The sequence below is a fragment of the Formica exsecta genome, unplaced genomic scaffold (assembly GCF_003651465.1).
Source record: "Formica exsecta isolate Colony F162 unplaced genomic scaffold, ASM365146v1 scaffold200, whole genome shotgun sequence".
In the NCBI taxonomy this organism is placed as follows: domain Eukaryota; kingdom Metazoa; phylum Arthropoda; class Insecta; order Hymenoptera; family Formicidae; genus Formica; species Formica exsecta.
The window spans coordinates 234,259-257,929 of NW_021849299.1; the positions used below are offsets into that span (position 1 = coordinate 234,259).

Below are 23,671 nucleotides of genomic sequence, written 5' to 3' on the forward strand. Positions count from 1 at the left end.
GGCCGACTCGCGTATAGATAGACGGTGCGTCTCGCCGTTGCGCGATCTTTGCTTCGTGAGATATTACCGTGTCTCTTGATTCAAACTAAGCGCCAGAAGATCCGAACTATACCTGAAATCCGAAGAATTAAATGCCATAGAAAAGCTGGTATCTATTTCAACTATACATCATCTACGTGAATGCGGACTCTGAGGCCGCAGTTAGAAAACCATTCTTAGGCAAACAAAATAAGATGAAACGATTGCAATAAGCTTGTATACATCAAAATTGGACGTTGAGTATGATCCGAAGTACTTTTTACTGATGAGTCCAAGTTTAAAATATTTTGAGGAAAGCGGAGAGAATATATCCATCCATTTCCCGGTGAACGTGATAGAGTAATGCATTCAAGCATTGCCAACAGTCACGCACGATAGTGGTCTGTAATGGTATGAGGATATTTCGCAAGTAAAAAAACTAGCGATTTTGTACAAATTAACGGTATTTTGAAAAAAAAGTACAACCGTACCCTACAAGAACATGCCATACCTTGTGGAAACAAGTTGATTGTTCAAAAATCTGTTTTCCGATAAGGTAATAATTCAAAACATGCCTCAAAATTTGGTCGACCCAGAAAAAACAGTATATAACTGTTATGTTACATATATTTGACAGTTAGGTTATACGTAATTTATATGTAAGTTATAAGTTTCCACTCAGAGATATAACATTTGTAATATAACATATGTTACATTGTAGTTATTTTGTAGTTATATCTCATATAACACAAATTAATTTGTATTATCAAGAGACATGGTAGTATCTCGCGCCAAGTCACGCGAAGCTAAGATCGCGCGTAGCAACAGCGAGGCACCCCGGGTATCTATACGCGAGTCGGATAGTTGAGAGTATCTTACCAAATCTGAATAACGGCTGAACCGATCGAATACTTGATAGGCTTAATTGATAGCTTGGGTTTGATTTATGTAAGGAAAGTATCTTTATTTTCGCTCTGCATGTTCTATAAAACAGAGATATTACGAAGCAAAGTCGAAATTTTGAAATGTGGAAATTTTCATTTAAGAAACGTCACCATCATCATCGCCCCTTTACCGCTATATATGTACACAACACATGCAATAAAATATAGTGGTATCATGCTACACGTATATAGGGTGAGGCATCTAAGACAGGCCACCCGAATAACTCCCACAGTTTTGGAGATAGGAGAAAATGTTTGAAATAAAAGTTGTATGGTATCGAGGGGGAAATCTTGTGGAAGTGAACATTTTTTTTAGGTGGAGGCGCTTAGGAGATTTGAAGGTCATCTTTATTTTTTTTAATGGAACCACCCTATTTTTTTATACAAATCGATTCCTCGCAATATTTGGCACAAAAAATTATTAGGGTAAGATGGCCAAAAAGTAAATAGTTTACGAAATATTTTGTACTTTATATTGATATAATTTTACATAAACTATAGAATATTTCGTAAAATATTCATGTTTACATTTGTGTCCTCTCTGGTGTTATCGCTTATACGGGTCGTAGAATGTAAATAAACATTCAATCAGAGAGGACACGAATGTAAACATGAATATTTTACGAAATATTTTATAGTTTATGTAAAATTATATCAAAATAAAGTACAAAATATTTCGTAAACTATTCACTTTTTGGCCATCTTACCCTTATAATTTTTTGTGCCAAATATTGCAAGGAATCGATTTGTATAAAAAAATTAGGGTGGTTCCATTTAAAAAAATGAAGATGACCTTCAAATCTCTTAAGCCTCCACCTAAAAAAAAATATTCACTTCCACAAGATTTTTCTCTCGATACCATACAACTTTTATTTCAAACATTTTCTCCTATCTCCAAAACTGTAGGAGTTATTCGGGTGGCCTGTCTTTGATGCCTCACCCTCTATATATACACATACACAACACACATGCAACAATGGTAATATATTCTTGTACATTTGGCGTCTTTGACGAAAGATTGCGCTAACGGCGCTTTGTGATGTTACTGCTTGCATCCATACTTGCTTTTGACAGATATAGGTTAAGTTTGCAAAATGCCAAAATGCAATGTTCGTACGGTTTCATTTATAAAAAAGTAAAGCTGCAAAATTCTTCGTAATACTTGTGGATAGTTAGATTAGGTATATCTCATTTATATTAGAGAAAAATAAAACATTACAAAAGTAATTTATGCTATGTGTAAAAACAAAACAAAACATCGCAATACATATGTTTATAAGAAAAAGATGTGTATATTCTATAATATGTTTACTATAAGATATGTGCGTGTGTATTCTATAGGTTCAACTATCCAGAAGCATCATGAAGAATTTTGCAGCTTTACTTTTTTATAAATGAAAGAGTGCTACGCTATATAATGTTGCACTCTAGAAAATTTAACGTCAAATACCTGTCAAAAACCAGAAAACGTTAGGAAGGTAAATTACAAGACTGTCGATTAATATTAAACATAAAAAATTTATAAAAAATAGTAAAATTAATATTAATAAAATATTAATATTAATATTGTTGCGCCCGCGCATCGACTTCGATATTATTCGAATACGCGTGACATAACCGACACTCGCATACCGCGAAGTAAATAATAAACACTCTTTTAAAAGAACGAAAGAAACTTTAATAACAGCTTAAAACACAGAACACAAAGCACAGAACAGATAGTCTCGTAAATCAGCCGATACGCAGGGTGGACCAATAACTCTTGCCACCTCGAATATCTTCGCGTCTAGAACAGTTACGAAAATTTTTTTTCTACAAAAGTTTTAAAGTTTCAAAGGAACCATTGAGTGGTGGTAACACAGTTCGTCGGGGTGGCGGCGCTTCGGAGATCTTGAAGTACACAGGGACGGGCGTAACACTGCCCCTGTCCTCAAGATTGTCGCCGACAATCAGTGAACGATGAGTCTATGTAGAATGGGTTGACTGTAGTCCTCTTCTTCCAAAGCGAAGACTCCAGGGTGCTACAATGACTCCTTGCTCTACCCTGAGCTGCTGCTGCAGGTTACCGAACGTCATTACCTGGCCCCAATCACATGCTTTCCAGGAATTCACAGGATACCGTCATCGAACCTGCTTCATTCTCGTCAATTTCAGGGTACCAATTCAGTTTCTTGCTCTACCTTGAGCTGCTGCCACAAGTTACCGAGCACCAATATTTAGGTCCCAGACGACTCCAACAAATCTTCTCACTGCTTAACTTGTTCTCCGCTCCTCGCCCGATTTGTAGAAATATCCCATGCTGCCGTTTCTCAAGAAGAAAATCTTCGGACAAAAGGGGATATCTACCATGAACCCGACATCCTCAAAAGAGGACTCCTCAAGCCCCTGCCTCAGAAACAAAAAAAATCAAACGTGTGACAAGAAATAAATTACATTAAATTGGCCTTCGGATGCAAAACAATCTCTTTCATTAAAGAATCCACTTTCCTGTCTTAATCTCAAAACAACAGATATCTAAATGTGTCTCTCATAATGAGAGGCCAATCTATCCAAATAAATTATTTTATTCCTATGCTTCTTAGATTTCCGAATACAATATACCACGTCGTTTAATCTTTTAACTACCTCATAGGGACCTTCCCAATTACTTTGTAATTTGGGAGTTCTTCCTACGATTCTTCGAGGATTGTACAACCAAACCTTCTGTCCAGGTTCAAAATGTATCTGACGAGCTCTACGATCATAAAACGCCTTTGCCCTTAAAGACTTTATATTTAAACGTTGCCTAACCTCATTATGAACCTTGCCTAATTTTCTTCTCAATTTTGAAACATAATTCTCTTCTGATAAACTTCCTTCATTCTTTGGAGGACTACCACGAAGAAGATCCAATGGTAATTTCAAATCCCGACCGAAACACAACTCAACAGGAGAAATCCCCGTAGTTTTATGTCTAGCAGACCTATACGCCAACAGACTCATTTCTATCCATCTATCCCAATCCCGTTGATTATCTGAAACAAATTTTGCTAAATAATCTATTATTGTCTGATGTTGCCGTTCGACTAAACCATTAGATTGGGGATGAAATGGAGTTGTCCTTGTTTTCTTAATTTCTAAGAAATGTGATAATTCCCGAAATATCCGCGAATCGAAATTCCTTCCCTGATCTGTATGTACTTCTGAAGGCACACCGTATCTTGAAATTACCTAATCCATAAAAGTTTCTGCAATAATTTTTGCCCTAACATTTTTCAATGGGAACGCTTCTACCCATTTAGAAAAACAATCCGAAATGACCAACAAATATTTATTTCCTAACAAAGATGTTGGAAATGGACCTAAAATGTCCATTTGCACCCTTTCAAATGGAATTCCGGAATTATAAATTTGCATCTCAGATCTCCCTTTATCAGAAGGACCTTTTTGGCTATTCATATTTTACAAGATCTACACCAATCTTCAACATCCTGCTTACAAGTAGCCCAATAAAACCTTTTTCGAATTTTCCCTAAAGTCTTGTTTACTCCAAAATGACCTCCTTAAGGAGAATCGTTTTTGTAAGGCTTCCTTAATCCTCGTCTGTGGAACTATCATCTGAAAAATACAAGTTTGCAAATTTGGGGATTCCTATTTCCTAAACAAAACACCATTTTTCAACTCCAAAGAATCCCATTGTGACCAATAAGTTTTTGTGGAAGAATTTTCCGAAACGATTTCTTGCCAAGAAGGACGCTGACCTTTCTCCTTTCCATGAAGAATCTTTACAACCGCCGGATCCTCTAATTGATCTTTTCTCCAATTTCCATGATTATCTTCCCCAAAAATCATCCTTCCAACTAATTTTTCTTTCTTAGATTTTATTTTATTGCAATAATTGCAACTGGTCTCTTCACAAGGACGCCTCGATAAACCATCGGCGTTTCCGTGAAGTTTCCCTTTTCGATGAACAATTTCAAAATTATATTGTTGAATCCGTTCTAATCAACGCGCCATTTGCCCTTCCAAATTTCTGAATGACATTAACCAACGTAAAGAAACATGATTGGTTTTAACTACAAATTTACATCCGTATAAACAGTGGTGAAACGATTTCAATGAATCTAAAACAGCTAATAACTCCCGACGCGTAACACAATAATTCCTCTCAGATTCAACACACGACTAAAATAAGCTATTACCTTTTCTGCCCCATCCTGAACCTGAGATAACACCCCACCGATTCCATGATTAGATGCATCAGTATCAAGAATAAATTGACCCCTATCTTTCGGAAAAGATAAAATAGGAGAAGACACTAAACGTTTCTTTAATTCCACAAAAGCTGTCTCGCACTGTTCAGTCCATACAAATTTTATCAAATTTTCAGTCAATGAAAACAATGGCTTCGCTATCAACGAAACCCCCTTCACGAATTTTCTATAATAAGAACAGAAACCTAAGAAGCTACGAACCTGCTTCTCAGTATGAGGAACTGGTCAATTCTTAACAGTGGAAATCTTTTCAGGGTCTGTTGTAACACCCTGCTGAGAGACCACATGCCCTAAATATTTAATCTCCCGCTTAAAAAACGAACATTTCTTTAGGTTTAACTTTAAATTAGCCAAACGTAATCGCAAGCAGACTTGTTTTAAACGATCAAGCATATCTTCGAAACTTTTACCAAAAATAATAACATCATTCAAATATACTAAGCAAATATTAAATAGCAATTCCTGTAAGACTTTCTCCATCAATCGCTCAAAAGTGGCGGGAGCATTACAAAGTCCAAAAGGCATAACAGTGAATTGCCACAAACCATTCCCAATTGAAAATGCTGTCTTTTCCTTGTCCTCTTGACGAATTTTAACTTGCCAATACCCGCTCATTAAGTCCAAAGCAGAGAATCAAGAACTTCCATCTAATCGATCCAGAATGTCATCAATCCGGGGTATTCGGTAAGAATCTTTCACCGTGACAGCATTCAATTTTTTAAAATCAACATAGAATCTAATTGATCCATCTTTCTTCTTTACCATAACGGCAGGTGAAACCCACGGACTTTGTGATTCCTCTATAACTCCCTGACGTTTCATTTCCTCAATGATTTCATCAACCTCTCCCCGCATTTTCAAAGGTATCCGACGAGGGGCCTGTTTAATAGGATTCGAATCTTCCACATTAATGACATGTCTTACAACGTTACAATTTCCAGCCACTATCTCTTCCGAAAACACATCTTGAAAATCTGCCAGAAAATGAGCAAAAAGATCTTTCTGATTCTGCGTGAATCCTTCCTTTTCTCTTTTATGAAGCTCAAGAAGAAATTGAGGAACCTCCTTTCTATAATTTTCTATGCGCGAACACACATTCCCTCCTTCATTTCCTAAAACAGGATTTCCAAAAACCGCCCAAAAACATTTTCCAAATTTACTTTCGAAAGGAAATCAGCTCCCAATAAGCAATCTTCAATTACTTTAAACTTGACAGGTACTTCTTCCCCAGTTGGATATGAAACACGAGCGAAATGATCGAATGGAATTTGCCGCTTAGGCATTCGAACCAAACTATTACTAATTAATGATACATCCGAGCCCGTCTCAATTTTAATAGTACAATTTTGCTCATCAACAAAACCTTTAAAATTAAATAATTTTTTTCTATTTTCAACATTTACATTTCTACAACTACAAAAATAATTTCTTAACTCTATCGAAGCTTTCCGTTTATCCGCCGAACCCGCCCCGAACAGCTCGACTAAGCCTAGTTTCCCTTTCCCTTTAAAGAAGGGCACTCCGCTCGAAAATGACCTGTACCACCACACTGCCAACATTCTTTTAGAAGTCTCTTATTATTATCATTTTCATCCACAAATTTCTTTCCGTAATTTTTATCCTTCTTTCTGTCTCTATATTTATCATCAAAATTGTTTTTATTTTTATTAAAATTATTAAACTTCTCTCCTTTATTATTATTTCTACTATAATAATAATTATTACTATTAAAATTTTTCCTTCTCTCAAAATTACTCTCTTGGATCACTTTTACTGCCATCGCTCTTCGTATGGCCATTTTCAAGGAAGTAACACCTTCCAGTTGTAAAGTTCTTCTCACAAATCTGTCTGACAAAGCCGTGACAAACTGGGCACAAGCGATCTTATCGCGGACTTGATGGGAGCATTCCGGATACGCCAATTGAGATAAACGCACCTCTATTAAGCTAGCAGGACCAAATCAGCAGTATCAAACTGGACCTGTCAGATTATTTAGTACCCATTTTGTACTAATTTGTACCACTAATAATAATTTTGTACCTCGTGCCATTTCCAAAAAAAACCGTGGCGCTGCTACCATCAAATTAAGCTAGCGTAACGTACCTTTCGCCACGAGCAGAATCAATCGCTACTTATACATATGACACGACATAATTTGTACCATCAAAATCTAAAGTTTCAGATTTTGTACCCCCGCCGTTCCTTCGGAAATTACCCCCGACCCCTCTCAGTTTCAAGAGTAAAGTACCCTTTGCGATGAGCAGAATCAATCGCTACTTGTACACACGACGCGACATAATTTGTATCATCAAAATCTAAAGTTTCAGATTTTGTACCCCCGCCGTTCCTTCGAAAACTACCCCCGACCCCTCTCAGTTTCAAGAGTAAAGTACCCTTTGCGATGAGCAGAATCAATCGCTACTTGTACACACGACGCGACATAATTTGTATCATCAAAATCTAAAGTTTCAGATTTTGTACCCCCGCCGTTCCTTCGAAAACTACCCCCGACCCTTCTCAGTCTCAAGGGTAAAGTACCTTTCGCCACGTGCAGAATAAATCGCTACTTGTACATACGACACGACATAATTTGTATCATCAAAATCTAAAGTTTCAGATTTTGTACCCCGTTGTTTCTTTTATTATATTTTTCAGTAATGAATTTATTCTAAATTTTTTAAATGTTTCTACGTATAAAGGTATTGAAATAAATATATGTACTTGCATGTATACGGGTATGCATGAGGAAAGGGTACTTTACTCTTGAGATTGAGAGAGGTCGGGGGTAGTTTTCGAAGGAACGGCGGGGGTACAATTTTGTTTTCTATTCGTAAATTGTGAATAGTAAGATTGAGAGTAACATCCCTCTCCAAAACGCAGTTCTAATTTAGATTTTAACTCCGCGTAATCGAGGCTCTCAATATCATTTATACATTTCAAAACCGCCCACGCTTTCCCTTTCAAACACGAAATTAATGCCACATTTTTCGTCGCGTCACTCCACTGATTAGCTCGCGCGGTCGAATCGCGAAAAGAACTCCTTTAATGGAACAGTTCCATCAAAAATATCCGGCTTCATCTTATAGCCTAACTCTTCATTAATCGATTCTCGCGCTCCGACTTCCCCACGCGATCTGACTTCCTCAAAACTACCCGCTCTAAAATTATTTCTATTATTGGAATGACTTATCTGGAAGTTAGCATCCATTTGACGCATCCTTTCCTGCATTCCATGAAGCATCTCATTCCGCTGCTGAAGTTGCGCTTCAAACTCAGCTCGCTCTTTCAGACGCTCCTCGCGAAGCTGTCGTAGCTGTCGTAGCTGTCTGCAGCGCAGACTGAAGAGTTACTCTCTCCAAAGTCAATCCTGATGTCGCAGCTTGTGCCGTCGTAGTATCCTCAGTCATTTCTGATCCTGCGGTATGGAGCGGATTCGCAGCTCGAAATCTTTTGCGCGTTGTCACTCCAGCTGGTAAATCTCGCTGTTCAAATGTAGCCATAGCTCGTTGTGCGCTTTCAAATCGGACGAGCCCCTAAAATGTTGCGCCCGCGCGTCGACTTCGATATTACTCGAATACGCGTGATACAACCGACACTCGCGTACCGCGAAGTAAATAATGAACACTCTTTTAAAAGAACGAAAGGAACTTTAATAACAGCTTAGAACACAGAACACAAAGCACAGAACAGATAGTCTCGTAAATTAGCCGATACGTCCGATCGGAATCACCACCGACGCGAGACCCTCACGATGGCCGATCTCTCTCAAGATGTCCGCCGTTGTTTAACAACAACCCTTAGCAACGTGTTTGGAGATGATCTCTTAGAGACGGGTGCAACTTCAGGATTAACTACCACAGACGACTCGCAGAGACGAAGTACACAGGGACGGGCGTAACAATATTAATAAAAACTCACGCTTATTAAATGTGCTCAAATATATAAAAGTTTTGTAGGAAAAAATTTTTCGTAACTGTTCTAGACTCGAAGATATTCGAGGTTGCAAGAGTTACTGGTCCACCCTGTATAATGTTGTACTCTGGAAAATTTAACGTAAGATACCTGTCAGAAACCAGTATGAATAACTGCGAACAGTAATATAGACATACACACATAAGAATCTAGTATATTTGAGTGCATTTATCAAAGGAGTCTCATCATATAGTTATTCGTCATGCATCATATATAACTACAGATAAATATAAATAACATTGGTGAAACGCAGTTTATAAAGTTAATGCATATCTTATGAATAATTTATAAATATACGTTTATTTTTCAGTGGAACTAGAAGAATTTTTCAAGCTGTTGATAAGACTTTGACAAAGCCTGTGGCATCATGTTTATTGCAAATTAACATATTGTAGTCAATTCTTGTTTCAATGCGAATGTATTGCTTGAAATAGATGAAGTATGTTTCAGTATGATTAATGAATATAATAGATCTGTTATATTGTATTTTTCCATCTGTCGGAATGCTATTTGGTATATATATTTGATAAAAGAAATTTATTATTAAAACTGATATTATTGATTATTTTGTTCTTTTTAGCATCTAGACAAGGATTGGTTACAATATGTTGGGGTAAATATGCATATTAGGTCACATCTCGCCGATGACTTTGACCTTGACATATGTTGTCAAGGACATGACCCTGAGTAACTTTTCCTTATAACTTAATCGGCGATCTCTTATAATTTCTGAGATATTTAAATTATTAAAATTTGGGGAATTATATAAAGATAGGGAAACACCCCCAATTTCTATAATTTTGTAAATTATTAAATAAGTAGAGAGGAGTGTTCTGAGTAATTCCCCGCAAAAATCAAGTAGCGATCTCTTATAATTTCTCAGATATTTAAAGTTAAAATTTGATTCGAAACGAAAATTTGGTTTGGGTTATATGACGTAACCCAAACCAAATTTTAGTTTTAAATCAGAAATAGATTTGGGTTAGGTTATATCTTCCGGAAATGAAGCCCCCCCGTAGGGGGAGCGAAATCCACTGTGTCCACGCATATACTTTATAACGCGAAGCGAAGTCCACCCCACGATTGTTGTGTGGATAAGAAAGTATATGCGTGGACGCAGTGGGTTCCGCCCCCCCCCCCTACGGAGGGGCTCCACTTTCGAAAAATATAACCTAACCCAAACCTATTTCTGATTTAAAACTAAAATTTGGTTTCGAATCAAATTTTAATTTTAAATATCTCAGGAATTATAAGAGACCGCCGGTGAAGTTATAAGGAAAAGTTACTCAGGGTCATGTCCTTGACAACATATGTCAAGGTCAAAGTCATCGGCGAGGTGTGACCTAATATGCATATTTACTATAAAATATAAATAGAAATTTATAAGACTTATACACATTAATCACAGACTGTATTTCACCAATGTTACTTATACTTGTAACTGCATATGATGCATGACACATAACTATATGATGACAATCTTTTGACAAATGCATTTGAATACGCTGGATTCCTTTTTATATCTTTCGCTTTTGATATATAATCAAGATACAAGACGGATTAGTCAAAGAATTTATAGCATAACACAAGCGTATAGTAATATATTTTAATTTCAATTATAGTATTTAAAAAAAAAAGAATGTACAAATAGATATTGTATCAATCAAAGAAATTAAAGGGTTGCTTTTTATAATTCAGAAATATAATAGATATATTCATTTTATCTGATTGCTCGTAAGCATATGTACATACTACCAAAACATGTGTTATGCCTCTAGCCGCTAAGGAAGAGGTCTTTAGGGATTTATACGCCCAAAGGATTAGGATCCACGCTCGAAATAAGACACTCCCGGACGTTAGGTATAAATTAATATATTTCACAGGTATTGGTACACTTTTACTTATTCGCGAGTATAATAGTCGGACGCGATGTACGGTATATCGATACTGTTGATATGAGCGAGCGAGTAGCGAGCGATGTTAATGAGCTATGTTACTGAGCTAGCGTCGGTGCATCTCGCGCTTATTATATATCTTAATTAATTAGGTCGTTGATTTGGGAGGAGTGTGGTGTCCCTGACCGGAGTATGTCTCGTGCTCCGCTCGTCAGCTGTCTCGTCAGCTGCTTACTCAGCTTCCGAGAACTTGACCGTGACTTCCTTCTCTTTAGTCACGTATCTTACTTTTATTTTATTAATAATCTTTTATTACTTTTATTCTTTCTTAATTATCTTTCCTTGATCTCTTTTCTAATTTTAATGCATTGCTTTACTCAGCTCTTTCTTAATCTTTTCTGTTTAACTTTATTGTTTTATCTTTTAATATATTGAGAAATTGGTCGGGTTACGACACATGTATATAACACATAAAAAAAATGATATAACTGCTAAAAAATTACCTTTTTCTAAAAAAAGTGAAAAAAAGCGTCAAGTACACGCGCACAAGCGCTTTTTGCTATAAAAAACTCTTATACAAAATAGTGTTATTTCAATTTGTTGTGAAAAAGTCTTATACAAAATGTTATTTTAATACAAAAACACTGTCATATTCAAACTAAAAAACTGTTTTTACAGTTAGTTGTTTTAATTTTCTACAAAAATAGTGAGATATATGATAAAAATATTGCGCCCACCAATAAAAATTTATGTTACAAAATTTATTTATTATTAATAAATATAAGGAAAACAGGCAATATGAGTCAGCACGGAGTGGAAAGCGCAAAATTAACTAATAATAATTATAATTATCGCACGCGAACGTTTCGGTCTTTTTTTGGACTTTCATCAGCGCATTGATGTATTAAATTCGGTTAAAATTAAAACATAATAATAGTCGGAGTCAAAAATTAAAGAGGTATAAGAAATCGGTATGAAGAAGTCATCGCAGTCAAAACATGGTCAAAAAGTCGTAGTCCGTAAGATGCGCTCCTCTGTGGTTGATGGACCACCAGAGGCCTAAACCCCATAGTCCACGACCACTAGTTAAAATATTTATTATGGTAACGGTTGCAGGCATCTCTCTGCATGAAACATTTAAATTACGAGGAAACGCACGTTTGACGAGAATGAAATTTTAAAGCGATATAAAGTGGAGAACTTACATAAAGAGATGCATAAATTTGCTTGTAATAAATATCGGCAACGGTCAGAGAATAAAAAGTAAATAAACAACAAACAGCAAAACACCACGGATAATAAATTAAACATAAAAATTAAACAATAGTCAACTTTTGTAAAACAGTTTTTTAGTTTAAATATGACAGTGTTTTTGTATTAAAATAACACTATTTTATATAAGAATTTTTTACAATAAATTGAAATAACACTATCTTGTATAAGTTTTTTTATAGCAAAAGATGCTTGTGCGCGTGCACTTGGCGCCTTTATTCACTTTTTTTTAAAAAGGTAATTTTTTAGCTGTTATATGGGATATTAGTACAATGTAACATATATTATATTACAAATGTGTTACATCTACGAGTGGAAAATTGTAACTTATGTGTAAGTTACATGTAACTAACATGTTAAAACATGTTACATAACAGTTATATGTATATTGTATTTACTGGGGGAGACAAGATAATAATCTAAAACATGCATCGATATTATGTACAAATTATATAGCAAATGAAGATAGAAGACATGAATTACAAAATATGACGTGGCCCTTTTAATCATCAGATCTTAATCCGATAGAATTATTGTGGGATGTACTTGATAGAAGTGTTTGAAAAATAAAACCTATTAATCAAAAACAACTGTGGGAATATTTGCAAACATGCTGGAATCAAATATCGGTAACCTAACCTAACTTTAAAAAACTGTTGTCAAGAATGCCAAGAATATGTGCAGCACTATTGAAAGCAAAGGGAGGCTATCTTAAAAAATCAAAAATTTAATATTTTTGTTATTATTTATAATTTTTAATTTTTATGCTATTAAAGCATAAAATAACAGTAATAAGATATAATATTTATACATGTGCTTGTTCATTAGAGTAACGACTTCTTTGTTTCTATAAATAATGCAATTCTTTGGACTGGTACTGTGTGTGTGTGTGTGTGTGTGTGTGTGCGTGCGCGCGCGTGTGTGCGTGTGCGTGTGTGCGTGTGCGTGTGCGTGTGTGTGTGTGTGTATATATATACGCGTATTTAGACTGTTGGTAGCATAAAGAGATCATGAGGTACCATAATGAGGTTATCCCACTTCCATCGAATTCAGGGCTGTAACGACTGCGCGAGACTTGCACGAACATGTCCATTCAAATATATCACCGGAAAAGAAAAATTGAGCCCACAGATTTACGCGTTGCTGCGCGGTTGGATCGTTACTTCCTCTACTCGAGAGTGGTCTAACACGTATGTTGTGCACTATGTCGAGGTTCCATTGTAAATCATTATTTTTACACGATCATAGAAATTAAGAAAAATCGACAAACCTTAAGATCGTTATCTTACCCCTCTTTCCTCTACATAAATTTGAATATAAAAAGATAAAAAAGATATAAAAAGAAGCATATGATGTGAATATAAATAAAGCATTAATTATTAAATAATATAATAATTAAAAAATATGTAATACATACGTTGCATAAGTAGATATATTATAATTTTTCAGTTTAGATATATAATTATTTAAAAAGAAATGTTTTCATCTATATATATTTCATTCTTTGAAATTATATGTCATTATAATTAATATCCTCTATATTATTTGTGCAATTGAATTTTTTAATTCTCATTGTCAAATTGTATTTAAAAATAATTTTTTATCTTTACGTTTTGTATTAATACATCTGTATGCTTCATATACGAGGACTGACACTTAAGTTCGTAGAAAATATTTATTACAATTACAAAACATATTTATTCGTTATCTGATACACGGTCCTTTTTAAAATAGATCCTAAAGCAATGCACTAGGTCCAACGTTTTTTCCGTTGCAGGAAGCAGTTTTCAAAATCATTCTCTGTGAGGCTGTTTAGAGCATGCGTCATCCATTCTACCTCCGCTCATGACCTCCAATGATGATACTTCATGTCTTTCTTGATTTTGGGGAATAAAAAAAAGTCAGAGGGGGCCCGATCTGACCTCCTCCGATTTTTTTCTATTCCCCAAAATCAAAAAAGACATGAAGGATCGTCATTGGGGGTCACGAGCGGAGATAGAATAATTGACGCGTGTTCTAAACAGCCTCACGGAGAATGATTTTGAAGATTGCAATAGAAAAAACATTGGATCAAGTGCATTGCTTTAGGAAGGGACTATTTTAAAGAGGACCGTGTATTAGATAACGAATAAGTATGCTCTGTAACTGTAATAAATATTTTCTACGAACTTAATTGTCAGTCTTCGTATATATTTTGTTTAAATTGCGAAGTTTACTCACATTCTCTGTAATAATGCGATTTCATGGAAATTTTAATTATCTATTAATGCGTTTATACACACATAAATACATGCTTGGTTCATATCAAATTCAGGGTATCTATCTGGAAAAACATAGAGAACCTGGAAAAATGAGGAAATTCTCGTGGAATTTTATTAGGCCCCTACAAATTTATTCAAAAAACTTCCCTTTTTAATATTTTACTCTTATATTGTGAGCAATAATCTTAAGAGGTTAAGTAATAGGCAATCCGCCGATTGGTTAAGTTGTGAATTATGTGTTTAAAATATACAGGTAATTATGCATATTAGGGGCGACTTCACCGATTTCATTGACCTTGACATATGTTGTCAAGAACACGCTCCTGAATAACTTTCAGAAAGTTTTAGCCGTCGCTCGTTGTTTATTAAAAAGTTGTGAAATCGGTGAGGTCGCCCCTAATATGCATAATTACCAAATATAAATATAAAAATACGCGTGTATATATTTATCTTAGTTTACACGCACATATTCAATGTCTTAACAAAATATTGAATATGTAGTACATATTATTTATTGTAATTTAAAGTGATAAAAAATGAAATGTTATGCAAATGAAAATGTTCAGTTCATAAAAGCTCAATTCAATTTTTTCACTATATTTTTAAATCTAGCATTTGGAACTTAAGTAACATCTTATTTTTTTGTACATATGAGTGAAAAACATTGGTAAACGCATACAATAAAAAATTTATTTTAAAAAGTTACATTCAAAAAATCTTTAAAAAATTACATTCAAAAAATCTTTAAAAAATTCTATTTATCTGGATTCTTGAATAAAAATATCTGGAAAATTCGGAATTTTCAAGTATTTCTTTTAAATGATTTGAGTGAATATCCTGAAATTACATTATTTCAGAGCGAGAGAGAGAGAGAGAGAGAGAGAGAGAGAGAGAGAGAGTGGTAAAACTGTCAAAAAGAAGACCCGGTCTCAATGTGACCTTGTTCTTGATATTATCAAGGTCATCACTCTTAACCTGTAAAAGGTTTTAACCATTGCTTATTGTTCATTAAAAGATTAAGAAAAGAATCCAGACAGCCAACTCTGTGTCTGTGAGGTTGCTGTTATGATGCAAACAATTGTTGAAACAGCTAATTTTGAAAAACTAAGGACAAGATGCGACAGCATTGTGTTTGTTGTATTTAACTCACGTGAATTATAATTATAAGAATGGCAAATTGATGGCAAACATATTAACATCAATTTGCTATCTGCAAACAGGAGATTTGACAGCAACTTGACGTTGTCGTTGATTTGTCATTTACGATTAACGGCACGTTAACAAAATTGGTAAATATAGCGAATAGGGGACCCAGCCCCAATGACCTTGACCTTGACATATGTTGTCAAGGACATAATTCTGAGTAACTTTAACTTTTAATTTAATCGTCGCTTTTTACAAATTTTTGTTTGTTAATAACTTTTTAATAAGCAACGAGCGACGATTAAATTAGAAGAAAAAGTTACTCAGAACTATGTCCTTGATAACATATGTCAAGGTCAAGGTCATTGGGGCTGGGTCCCCTATTCGCTATATTTACCACAAAATTTTTTGACGTTACGAAAGGTACTAATATATTTTAACGTTATTCCATGATGTCTGTTTGAAAAATGTTTTCTAATGACATCATTAAATAAATAATAAATAATAAATAATTAAAATTTAAACAACTTAATTCATAAAATTTAAGATTTTATTTATATGGAAATTAGATTTTCGTTTTACATATTAAGAAGATGTAAAAAACCAACGATTTTCGTTCATTTCCGAATAATTAGTTCAAAATCTGAAATCCTTATGTTGGGATTGTATCAGAAATTAAACTGATAGAAAAATATGTCACATTTTTAATATTATTAGCTATGCTTTGCAGATTTTATATACTCTCATGAAAAACAATTGAATACGGGATAAATAGCATAGTGCGTTGCATAGCGATAAGCAAACGAATTTTGTACATTAAATCTCGAGAGTTGTTTTTTTAATATAAATGTGCAACAATTTCATATTTTTAAAGGTTTTTTGACGAGCTACAATTAAAAAAATTTCATTGCTTGCGGAAATATATGCGATAACGAATGGAAATCATTATGTTTGTGTTATTGTCGTCTGTTGCTGATAACATAATGTACCAGTATTATTGATCGTTTGCTCTTGAAATTTCATCAACTGATTGCTTGTACAAGTATTCATGTTGTTGCATTCGGTAATGCGTTCTATTACGATGTTAGCAGACGTACAACAAATATATAACAACACATACAGTGCATTAGTTTGTGCTCAATATAATTGTTGTCTAGAAAGTTTAAAAAATATCACAAAATTTACACTTAATGCTAAAGCGGGGTCCTTTTTTCGGTTTTACCGAAAGAATATAATTTTAGTTTTAAAATTGATAATCTAAATACACTGATACTCATATCTATGTCCAAATGTTCATTATGCTGTTATAGCCTGAGAAGATCTTGACGGATGAATCGGTTATTGTGGCACAATACATAAATAACCCGCTTTTAGTTGATGGACACAAGTGCGATTTGCGTCTCTACGTAGCTGTAACGAATTACGATCCTCTGCTAATTTATTTATACGAAGAAGGTTTAGTGAGATTTGCAGCTGTTAAATATGACGGCGGAAACCAATACATCTGGAATCCTTGCATGCATCTTTGCAATTACAGTATAAACAAATTTCACGTGGATTACGTAAAGTAAGTTGTAATAAACCATTAGTCAGAATATTAAGATAAAGTTGTTTGTGATGAAGAATATAATTCAAAGCAATAATTTAAATTAGCTAAATGCCAATATTAAAGTAATTAAGTTTTGAGAAAGCTTTGCGGTAAAGATCGCTTATAAATATAAATTATTGACACACTTCTGTGTGCTTGACTTTATTCTGCCTAAAATTTTCAAACAATTGCCTCAGTAATATAATAAAAATAATGCAGTACTTACTATTTCATTTAAATATTACAATTCGTACAATATTAGTGAAATAGTAATGAAAATAATGGGGGGAAAAAATCGAAAGAGAGATAAAATAAGAGGCAAGAGATGAGAGTAAAAAGCATAACTAAAGAATGCAATGGAAGGGAAAAGAAGATAAAGATGAGGCAAAATTAAAGAGAAATAAAAACTAAAAAAAGAAATGAATGAAAAATTCGCTATAAAAAAGGTATGTATAGAAAGGGTTTAATATGATTAGGAGTGAAGATCCTGACGCCGAAAATATAGGACACAAGTGGACATTGTCAGCATTGCTCAGACACTTGCGTTCAATGGGTCAAGACACAGAATCGCTAATGCAACGAATAGAAGATATTATTATAAAGTCAATCCTTGCTACTGCATCTGGAATTGTCAGTGGTTTAAAGCAATTCGTGAAACATCCTGATACATGTTTTGGTAATAATTGATTTTTCTAATAAATATATAAATTATAAATAACATTTTCGTTAACATTTTTATTAACCTATTATAATATAAAAATAATATAATAAAATATATTTTATTATACACACATAGAGATAAAAACAAACTAGAAAATTATTTTTAATGTTTAAAATCAACGAATAATTATTTTTTATGATAAGCACTTTTTAAAAGTACTTATATAATATAATCACGTATTCATTTTCTCTACATATGGTATCTTCCAGAGTCATTGCACCAACTATTACAGATTCTTGAAATCATTTAGAAACGATTTTTCTCAGAGAAAATGTCGAGAGAGGTCATCATTTTTTTCAAATATCAATTTTTGCCACATTATACAGGGTGGGGCATTTATATTGAGACACCTAAATATCTAAAAAATAAAGCAAGATAGAAAGAAATGTTTCAGACAAAAGTTGTTCGGTTCTAAGGGGGACACATGATGAAAATATGAACTTGACCTTGAATGACCTTCAAATCAATCAGTAAAAAAATAATAATTGTTTTTAAGAAAAAGTATGTAATTATTTACAATGTAATTTTTAAACAATTATTTGTTTTTTTCTTTACACTAATTGATATGTCTCATTATTTTGTACATAAAAATATTACGGCAAGATTATCGAAAACTAAATATTTTACGAGATATTTTTTATATCAAAATATGTCAGATTAAAATAAAAAATAAAACAAAAAGAAATTAATGAAATAATTGTTGGAACGACCGGTCAATCGCATCCGATACAAAGCGCGACGAATCTGCGCAATCGCACGACCTCGCTCTTCGAATTCACGGAGGGTAGGACGGAGATGATCATGGCCTTGAAAAGGTCATTCAAGGTCAAGTCCATATTTTCATCATGTGTCCCCCTTAAAACCGAACAACTTTTGTCTCAAACATTTCTTTCTATTTTGCTTTATGTTTTAGATATTTAGGTGTCTCAATATAAATGCCCCACCCTGTATAATTTTGTAACTAAATTATAAAATAATTATTATAAAATTCTCTTTTTCTTTGTATTTAACTTTATCTGAAAATAATTGAAAAATGCAATTCTATTAATCTTTTAATTTCACAAAATAACAAGTTTAGTTTGCGGAAAGTCCTTTTATTGATACCTTGTTATTTTCGCTGAGCAAAAATTCGCTGATAAAAATCTCAAAATGATTTCAAGAATTTGTCATTAAAAGATAGTGCGTGACCCTGGAACACGCTGTATATAAGCACAAATATATAAGTAGAAATATATAGTTGGTCTTGATATATGTATATTTATATATACGCAGATAGAGCAAAATGCTAGCAGTATGCCAGCAAATTCAATTATGACTTTGCAGCAGATTCTGATCTGTTGCGTCTTCATTAAGCTTAATTTGTGGCAGCACGGCTGCCGATACAATATAATAGAGAAAATAGTGCAAAAATCGAGTATTATTTGCTGTTACGTCGTGACAGCGTATGTGTAATAAATATCGTGCGAAATCTATCATATCGGACATTGACGGCAGAAATGCGGTAGAAATCAATTGTGGCCTGCCGTTACAACGTTAAATGCGGCAAGAATAAAACACAATCTATCTCATCAACTGTTAAAGGCAGAAACGCAGCAAAACTCGAGCATAGTTTTGCTGTCGCAATGTGATAACAAAAACACGATAAAGATAAAATACAATTATTAGTATATAAGTAAATGCAATAAAATAGAATATTATAAATATTATTGCATAAATGTTTACGATAAATTGTCAGTAACTTGTAATTTTCTAATCATAAATATAATATATAATAACAATATATATAGCATGTTATATCGTAGTTATATTCTACATAATGTAAATAATTAGCCCAGTTTTTTAATAAATAAATAATTAATTAAATAAATGAATTTAAATTATTTATTTATTCATAATTCATAAATCTTAAGATTTATATCGAAATTGAATTCTTATTTTTTATCTCAAACAATCAATAAATTGACAATTTACTATTGATCCACTCGATTTCCAAATTTTCAATTTAATATCCTGAGACCATTATTAGGATTGGGTCTCAGAAATTAAACTGATAAAAAAGATATTACACATTTTTAATCTTGTTAGCCGCACTTTGCAATTTTTATATTTGCCCATAACAGAAATTTGAAAACAAAATAGATACATAATGCAATGGTAAACGAAAAAACTATATACAGGGTGGACCATTTTAATCAATCCACGCGAATATCTCGAAAAGGTTTTTCAAAAAAAATGTTTCAGACAAAAGTTTTATGGCTTCAAGGGGGCCACGTGATGAAAATATGGACTTGACCTTGAGTGACCTTTTTAAGGCCAGGTCAATGTGATCGATGTTTTCTTAAATGGAACCCCCCATTTTCTATTGCATATTCTTATAGTTCTCGAGAGCTTTTCAAAACACATAATAAAGTATTTTTTCATTAAGTACTTTTTGAGTTATTTTATATCTTAATCTGGCATATTCTGATATAAAAAATAAAATATCTCATATGTTGTGTATTCGAGGGTCGAGTACAACGAATGTTTTGTAATAGCTGTATTACTTGAACTTAATAAGAGCCGGTAACCGCGGAAGACTTGTACACACACCAGAGAGCGCAGAGAGAGAGAGTCCCTCAGTTTTATAACTCTCCCCACTCCTCTTCTGATATGTTTAGAGCGCCATCTCGACCACGACTTCGGTCGGTATATAACGTCATAAAAGATTTAGTTTTCGATAATCTTACCGTAATACTTTTATGTACAGAATAATGAGACAAATCAATTAGTATAAAAAAATAATTGTTTTTAAGAAAAAGTATGTAATTATTTACAATATATTTTTTTAAACAATAATTTGATTTTTTTACACTAACTGATTTGTCTCATTATTTTGTACATAAAAGTATTATGGTAAGATTATCGAAAACTAAATATTTTACGAGATATTTTATTTTTTATATCAAAATATGTCAGATTAAGATATAAAACAACTTAATGAAAGAATACTTTATTATAGTGTTTTCAAAAGCTCTCGAGATAAGCTACAAGAATATGCAATAGAAAATGGGGAGTTCCGTTTAAGAAAACATCGATCACATTGACCTGGCCTTGAAAAGGTCACTCAAGGTTAAGTCCATATTTTGATCATGTGGCACCCTCAAAGCCATAAAACTTTTGTCTGAAACATTTTTTTTGAAAAATTTCTTCTTTTCGAGATATCCGCGTGGATTGATTAAAATGGTTCACTCTGTATAATCTGATATTACTATACAAATCCTATATGATATTGGTGTATATCTGCCATTATTTTATGATAACAGACCATGATGTCATGTTATGCTTATTTTTTATTTAATTTTTGTTGACATATTGCGCTAGTATGCTATGTTTAAAATCTATTGTTTCTATGAGAGAGATTGCTTGTTTTCTGGCGGCACTAATTGAGATGGTAGATCATGCGCGGCGGCTGCCGGAGTTCTGCTGATATCATATATAATATAATAATACATATAATAATATATAATGCACAATTTGTGCAATATGTGATCTGGCAGACTTACGCTATCTGGGTATATATATAATTTACACACACATACACGCACACGCACCCGCATCCGTATCCGCACCGTCATCCGCACTCGCACCCGCACCCGCACCTGCACCCACACGCACACGCGCCCACACCCGCATCCGCACACGCGCACACACACACGCGCACACACCCACACACACACACACACACATATATATATATATATATATATATATAGATATATTGTTTTTATTCTAGAACTATTTGGCTTTGATATACTAATTGATGATACGCTGAAGCCGTGGTTACTGGAAGTAAATTTAACTCCTTCATTGGGATGCGATTCACCATTAGACGTTAGACTTAAGTCAGCTTTAATAGCAGATTTATTTACTCTTATTGGCATACCTGCTGTTGATCCAATTCTACGTTCTCAAAATTTAAATCGTGCTGCCGTTAATTCCAATAAAAAGATTAGTGTAAGTTATTTTATTATATTTTTTCTGAATATTACATTTATTTTGTAATTTTTTTTTTCTTTTATCTCTTATATCCATACAAAATATAATCTTTAAATATTTAATTTTTTACAAACTTTAAAATTATTTAATAATAAATTATTCATATTTGGATTATAAATATAGTAAAAGAGAAACAATTTTAATTGATTTTCTATTCTTGATTAGCAAAAAATAAGAACAAAATATTGTATTTAAACTTGATGTGGATAAAAATAAAATATGTTTGATTGAAAAATTAAAATAAAATATTGTATATTCAGCAGACATATATATGGTTATAGGGCATTCAAATAACATGATAAGCAAATTAAGCAGATTCTTGTTTTTTTTTTCTTTTGTCTTAGTATAGAAGAGTACAGTCTGCAGAAATATTACCTCAGGAAAAACAGAAGAATATTAATAGAAGTAATAAAAATAAAAGTCTAAGTTTAGAGCAACAACGAATAATAGCATCTGCAAAAGCACAATTCGAGAGAAGAGGTGGATTTGTCAGAATATTTCCAAGTCCAAAATCTTGGGAACTTTACTCACAATACTTGGGTAAATATAATTTTGTATTAGATAATCATTCAAACATAAATAAAGAAGAATGGATTTCCTTAAAACCAAACATACTTTATGCCTTACAAATTAACTTATTCATAATTCTATGTCTTAGATCCAATTACAGGTGTACCAATGATATCGGATCCGCTTGGTCCAAGGAGATTACCGCAACGTTATAATGCAAATCATAATCTAATGTTACATGAACAATTGTTTCCTGTTGCTAATCGTAATACTGGTTATATTATTCCAGAGATAACATTAGACAGGTTATCTAGGTATGCCATATCATGAATATTTACTTCATGTTTATATAATAACATTTTTCTATTATAATTTTTTTATTTACCCTGCTTAAAGAGATGATAGAAACAGATTCAAATATTATTCAAATTTTATATGAATTTATCTTAAACTATTATTTAAACTAGCCTTATATTGCTGCTATAGAAAAGTTATTTATCTTTTTTATTTTAATTGCATTTTATTTTAATGAGTAAATATATATTTAAATATAATGTTTTTCTATATACCTTCTATCGATTTATTTAATTTAATTAGCAAATTACAATTTGTATGTCTGTATTGATATATAATTTTGGTAAATATTTAGATTAACGTACCCACCTCCAATGACTTTGACCTTGACATATGTTGTCAAGGTCACTGTCCTGAGTAACATCCAAGAGGTTTTAGCCGTCGCTCGTTGTTCGTTAAAAAGTTATTAACAAAAAAAGTTTGAGAAATATAGCAGTTATTTTAAGTATTCAAATGTGGAAATAGTACATGTATAAAGAAAAGTTATTTAAAGGAGTAAATCGTTGATATATTGAAGAGTCTTTTTGTTAAAACAGAAAATAGTTGCTTCGGTCCAAAACGAAATTTGTAATTGTTCTGTTCCACATGGGTTTTCGACTTTCCACACAAAGCAAGGTCTATCCCACACCCCCCTTCCCCCCGTCCTTTGGCTTGAAACAAGCCGAAAGTATATGCGTTGTAAAGTATATGCGTGGACGCAGTAGA

The 23,671-nt window shown here is 33.2% G+C and overlaps 1 protein-coding gene across 2 annotated transcripts in view; it reads left to right on the forward strand.

The window, feature by feature from the left end:
• Window positions 1-23,671, forward strand: part of LOC115234594 (tubulin polyglutamylase TTLL5) — a 282,472-nt gene that overhangs the window by 202,235 nt on the left and 56,566 nt on the right. For both annotated transcript variants that reach the window (XM_029805775.1, XM_029805774.1), the window contains 5 exons: window positions 17,069-17,325; window positions 17,823-18,022; window positions 21,840-22,060; window positions 22,447-22,642; window positions 22,761-22,926. In XM_029805775.1, coding sequence (XP_029661635.1) covers window positions 17,069-17,325; window positions 17,823-18,022; window positions 21,840-22,060; window positions 22,447-22,642; window positions 22,761-22,926 — 1,040 coding nt within the window. The remainder of the gene's footprint in view (window positions 1-17,068; window positions 17,326-17,822; window positions 18,023-21,839; window positions 22,061-22,446; window positions 22,643-22,760; window positions 22,927-23,671) is intronic.